We start from the raw sequence: 6,000 nt of genomic DNA, 5'->3' as shown, positions 1-6,000 counted from the left end.
GACAGGGGGGTATTAAGGGGGGGGCTGGAGGCCAGCCCGGGGCGGTTGAGAGGACGGGGGGGTATTAAGGGGGGGGTTGGAGGCCAGCCCGGGTCGGTTGAGGGGACGGGGGGGTACAAAGGGGGGGGCTGGGGGCCAGCCCGGGGCGGTTGAGGGGACGGGGGGGGTACAAAGGGGGGGGGCTGGAGGCCAGCCCGGGGCGGTTGAGGGGACGGGGGGGGTACAAAGGGGGGGGGCTGGAGGCCAGCCCGGGGGCGGTTGAGGGGACGGGGGGGGGTACAAAGGGGGGGGCTGGAGGCCAGCCCGGGGCGGTTAGGGGTTGGCCCGGGGGAGCCTGGGCACTGGCGGCAGCAGCAGCGCGCTGTGGGGAAGGGCTTGGCAGCGGCAGCAGGGAGGCAGCCCGCGGTGCCTGCCCAGCGCCGCCCGCTGCCGGCGGAGCGCCCACACTCCGCTCCTGCCCTCGGAGCGGAGCGGAGCGGAGCGGCCGCCCCCCCCTCCCATGTCGCTGCCTGTGGTGCTGCCGGGCTCCTGCTGCCCCATGGCCGGGCTCTCCGCTGCGCTTCAGGCAGCGGCTCCCGGCCCCGCCACCTCTCCGGCCCCGCCGCTGCCGCCTCTCCGGCGCTTCCAGCACTATCGGCCTCCCCCGGCGGCGCTCTCCCCTCTGTCCGCCCGCCGGGCCGCCGCCGCCGGGGCCCACGGGCTGCTGCCAGCCAGACCGCTACTGTCCCTGGGGCTGCTGCAGCTCATCCTGGGCTGCTGCATGGTGGCGCTGAGCTTCGGGGCGCTGTCCCTCAGCGGCTCCCCGCAGGTGAAGAACTCCTGCCCCTTCTGGGCTGGCTCCTCGGTAAGTGGCCCGGGGAGCTGGGGGCGGCCGGGCAGCAACAGCTGCTACTGACACAGCCATGGGACTGGACACGGAAGCCTGGATCGTCCTTAGGCCGACTAGTCTGTCATCTCGTATAGTGTCTGATGCCTGCTTGCCTGCTCTGTCTATAGCTACCTATGCCACCTAGCCAATCGATTAGCTATCACATCTCTAATCTGTTATGTATCAGATCCATCTAGCCATCTATTAGCTACCACATTTGATCAATCTAGCTAATCTCTGAGCTATTACATGTCAGAACAATCTAAGCAATCTATTCTCTAACTAGCTAATCTATTAGCTAATATATTTTTGGGGAGATGCTATGGCCTGTGTTATACAGGAGGTCAGACTAGATCACAATGGTCCCTTCCCGTCTTGGAATCTATGAATCTATATATCTCTCTAATGTATCTAGGTAGCTCTCTATGGCAGAGACGGTGTCTTCTAGTTGTTTGTAAAGTGCCTCAGACATTTTAGGCACTGCATACATAATAATAATAAATTGTCTGTTGCTGCTAACATTCACAGGGTGTTAGGCTTTTCAGCATAAATTTTGGATTTAAGGGATTAGCTTCTCTCTTTTATTGTAGAAGATTTACTGAATTTAACAAGACTTGCAAAGTCTGATCTCAGGCCCTAATCCTACAAGAAGCTTTACACAGCCAGACCCTTGCAATGCCATTGACGTTCCAAATGGGAGCAGGGATCTTCCAACACAGAGCTCCGAAAGATTGGGGCCTAGGTGATTAGAGCAGGGGAAAGGGAAATGGTAGTCAGGATGCTTGGGTTCTATTCTAGTTCTGCTTCTGATTTCCAGTGTGACATTCAGCAAGCCACTTAACCTCACTGTGTGTCAGTTTCCCTGTCTGTAAAATAGGAAGATTAATAATTCCTTACCTCAGAGGTATGTCATCAAGAGTGTTCATTAATGTTTGTAAAACACATTGAAATCTTCAGGTAAAAGGTGCTATATATATGTTAAGTATAAAATTACTTTTATAACAAATTACACCCTTCTTTGCCAATTTACAATTCAGTTATCAGAAGCTATATATTGTTATTTGTTCAATAAAGAAGCTAGACCACAATTTTGTCCTGCAGAAATAATAAATAGTAATATAAATAATATTTTAGACTGTTGTCTATTGGTCTTACTTCAGTAGCAGCACATACTGTAACAAATAGATTATTACAGAAGAATAAACAAATATAAAGAGGAGGCCAAATTGACGTTTTATAGCTGATTATTTTAAATGTTTTTCCTTATAAAATCTTAATCAGTCTATCAAACTTTGTATACAATAAGAAACAACACTTCCCACCTATAGTAGTATATGCACATATTGCATGCAGCATTTTACTGCATTTTAACACTGCTACTCTGACAAGATTGGATAAATAAATAGTGATATTCCTACAAAAACTGTAAGGGGGAGGGAATTAGGATTTTATTATGGACAGTAAGGCAAGTTATTACTGCTGCTGATTTCTATTTAAACTTCACTTTTTCTGTGCAAGTGATTTTACATAGCAATTTGTACTAGGGAATGAAAGCCCATATTATAAGTCTTACATATAAAGGAACAGAGACAAGTTTACTGTGGAAACCTGATGAAGATCCCTTCAACTCTAACCTTCCCAAATACATGTATGCGTAGTCTTTCACATATTTACCGCTGCAGGTATTCACAGCCTTAGACCCTGAAGTAAGGAAACAAATGCACTGTCCAAGCTCACTATACCTCCTTTTAAACACTGTAACTTTATTAATATAGTTCAAAACCAGATTGCTTCAAATATGGCTAAAACAGTGTCCCATTTAGGACTGCATACAAACCAAGCTTGCACTTATGCAACAAATTAGATTTTAAATTACTTGAGTGCAGAATAAATATGTGATCCGTTGCTCAGTGGAAAATGCCTTTTCCCTCATATTCCTGCAGCTCCAAAATAACATTACATTCGACTATGAAATTTACCAAAATCATTGTATGTATTTACATGGGGAAGATGGACCAGAGCCCTCCAGGAACTAAAAATAGTGGCAGCAAATTCGCTCGGGTTGTAACATCTCCCGAGAGGTACAACCACCTGGAAAGGTTTGCATATAGGGATTCAAACTGGAGTCTCTAAAGAAAGGACTTTCTCTACTATGCTTTCACCTTGAGAATAAATGTGCTTACTTAGGAAACGCTGTGTGATGCCTTATAACTGTGGGCAATTATGCTGTTCGTAGCATCTGAAGAGAAAAGCAAAACAGGCATACTTAGGCAGTCTGACTTGCTGGGAAATTCACAGTGGAGGCAGGGAACCATGCAGCCTCGAAATACTCCAGTCAGAAGGGAATGAGATGTGTGTCTCCGCCTGAGAGAGATGATGGCCGGGGAACCAGGACCCTAAAAGTAGATGCTCTTATACAATCCTAGAATATCAGGGTTGGAAGGGACCTCACTAGGTCATCTAGTCCAACCCCCTGCTCAAAGCAGGACCAATCCCCAACTAAATCTAAATTTAATCTGGCTGGACCACGGATGGTAATACGGTTCAGTTGCCCTGAACTGTGACAGACATCAGTGATGCGCTTTAATTATAACATCACATGATTATCTTGCACTTACCCTGTTTCCCCGAAAATAAGACATCCTCCGAAAATAAGGCCTACTTACAGTTTTGCCTCTCGTTGTAATATAAGGCATCCCCCCGATAATAAGACCTCCCCGATAATAAGGCATCCACCGATAATAAGGCATTTTTCATTTCTGAAAAATAAGACATCCCCTGAAAATAAGACCTAGCGCATCTTTGGGAGCAAAAATTAATATAAGACACTGTCTTATTTTCGGGGAAACAGGGTAGATAATTCACAAACTATTTTGTTACGAAACTGCAAAGTTATGTATGTAGTTTTGAAAGAGGAATGGTAATGTCAATGGATGTTTTGGCCAAATCATGTATGCACATGTGCTAGGCCAGATTCATCACCAGTCCAGAAGTCATTGGAGTTATAGAAGGTATTTACTTATTTAAAAATGCTAATGGGTGCCGATCCATTTGCTCTAGCCTACCCTTTTCTGGTGCAGGCTATAATCTTGAAGTTCTATGTTCATTAACCTAATCACGTTGGCCCAGATCCTCAAAGGAATTTAGGCTTCTAGCTTCCATTGATTTCAATAGGAGTTAGGAGCCTAAATTACTTTGAAGATATGGGCCATTAACTGTAAATTGCAGCGAGTTTCTGTTATCTACAGGGCACAGCCGAAAATCTGTTCTGCCCTGCCTAGCTTTCCCCCACACACATATATCCACGCCCCCAATAATATGTCAATAAAATGTGTTGTCCTTTCAATTCTACAGCAGGATTTATTCCTGATCTGACTGAATGGAATAAGTTATGTACGTATGTGTCTATAAATTTTAGCCATAGTTCCTTCAGAGTTGTTCTCTTGATTGAAATACTGAATTAAGTGGTAAAATAAGGCAACATAATACAAACATTTCTTTGTCTTTTGGCTTCCCTCCAGCAAAACGATTGAACATGACCATAACTTTGAAGTTAATGGGATTACCCACATATTTAAAATTATACATGTGTGTAAGAGGTTTGCTGGATAGGGGTCTAAGTTAGTAGAAACGTTGCTTTGTAGTCAGCTGAGGAGGTTGAGTTTACTGAAAAATTAGGAAAAAATGTGTACATTTCTGGAAAGTTGTGTATATGGACTAAAAAGTAACAAGAAGGACAATGAGAAAAAATCTGATTATGTTATTAGGTAAGACATCATAAGTGAAGTGTCTTATCAACATTGGCTCTGATTCTCCACCCATTTATGGCAAGGTTACACTCGTATATTTCTTCTGAAGTCAGTGGAGTTACTCCTATATGAGAGGACAGTCAGACCCACTCTCTTAAACAAGAAGTTCCTTCTAGAACTCTGAAGTTAACAGTTTCTTTCAATGTATTAGTGTTGGGTGATGAGGACTGTAATGGGGCTCTGCGCTTCAGTCCTGCATAATCGTTTTTTTGCTCTTTCAGGTGATCTTGTCCGGAATCATAGGATTAACTACGTGGAAGAGACCAGTGGTACTTTTGGTATGTATCTGCTAAAATGTGTTCTAAGGGAAATGTCCCAAGATGCTCTTGATATAACAGAGATACTGGTAAAGAGGTTAATTTCCTTCCCCTTTAAAAAATGCTGGAATTATTGAATGCTCTATCAATGCACACAAAGGGGTATATTCTTCTCTCTGTGCACACAGCTCTTGTTAGCAGTAATAGGAGTTACGGGACTATACTGAGAGGAAGCAATACTATTGTAATTTTCACAGAGCTTTTCACATTCATGTAGATATTTCCTAATAAGAAATTATAGGTATAGAATAACCATTCAAATCTTTGTATCCTGTGTTGTTTCCTGGCCCTACATTTTTTCCATTCGGCTTTGTCAGCACGCCAGCAGAGTATATAATTTGTCATTTGGGGATAATGCTATTGAAGTTTCCATAAAGGGAGTGGTTTCAGGACTGATCCCTCAGCTGTAATATACCAGTGTCTACTAGTACAGCGGAGAGGTCACCCTAAATACGACTGTCTTATATAATTTGACTTTGTTCTGTCACAGATATTTAAGAAATTAAGATATCACACTCCTTAGACAGAAGTAAATAAATGTACAGGGTATGTAAGCTGTATCTAGATATAAACTAACTCAAGAGCTCTTTGTGTCTATGGGTCTTGATGTCTCAGGGGACTGGAAATAGGATATGAAGCCTTTCATCACTAGATCGCTGTTTCAGCTCTGTTCCAGAGCAAGAGTAACCAAAAGTGCCATATGACACTTTTTTGGCGGGCTCTGTAAACTGGGGTGGTCTCAATCCAGCTCCAATGGCTGTCTAGGAAGACAGGCTAAGGACTGAATAGGTATGTAGAGCGAGTTACTTTCTCACATTGGTGGGACAGTGTGTAATTTGCTCTGCTACTGTCTATGTCGTTCCAGTTCTGTGAATAAATAGAGAAGTTCAGTATCCAGGGCTCTCAATCTGGCAGTTTACACAAGCACTAAATTTCTTTAAAAATAAATATAAATGCCATCTGTCTTTAAGAATTTCAACCCTGTAAGGAGCTTGGTCTTTCTGTA

The 6,000-nt window shown here is 44.1% G+C and overlaps 1 protein-coding gene across 2 annotated transcripts in view; it reads left to right on the top strand.

Moving 5' to 3' along the window:
* Nucleotides 1–465: 465 nt before the first annotated feature.
* ENTREP1 (endosomal transmembrane epsin interactor 1) overlaps nucleotides 466–6,000 on the top strand; it is a 45,899-nt gene continuing 40,364 nt past the window's right edge. For both annotated transcript variants that reach the window (XM_054032810.1, XM_054032809.1), the window contains exons 1-2: nucleotides 466–844; nucleotides 4,899–4,955. In XM_054032810.1, coding sequence (XP_053888785.1) covers nucleotides 500–844; nucleotides 4,899–4,955 — 402 coding nt within the window. In that variant the 5' untranslated portion in view covers nucleotides 466–499. The remainder of the gene's footprint in view (nucleotides 845–4,898; nucleotides 4,956–6,000) is intronic.

Source organism: Malaclemys terrapin, chromosome 6, assembly GCF_027887155.1.
Source record: "Malaclemys terrapin pileata isolate rMalTer1 chromosome 6, rMalTer1.hap1, whole genome shotgun sequence".
Classification (NCBI taxonomy): domain Eukaryota; kingdom Metazoa; phylum Chordata; order Testudines; family Emydidae; genus Malaclemys; species Malaclemys terrapin.
This window is presented reverse-complemented; position numbering and strand designations above follow the sequence as displayed.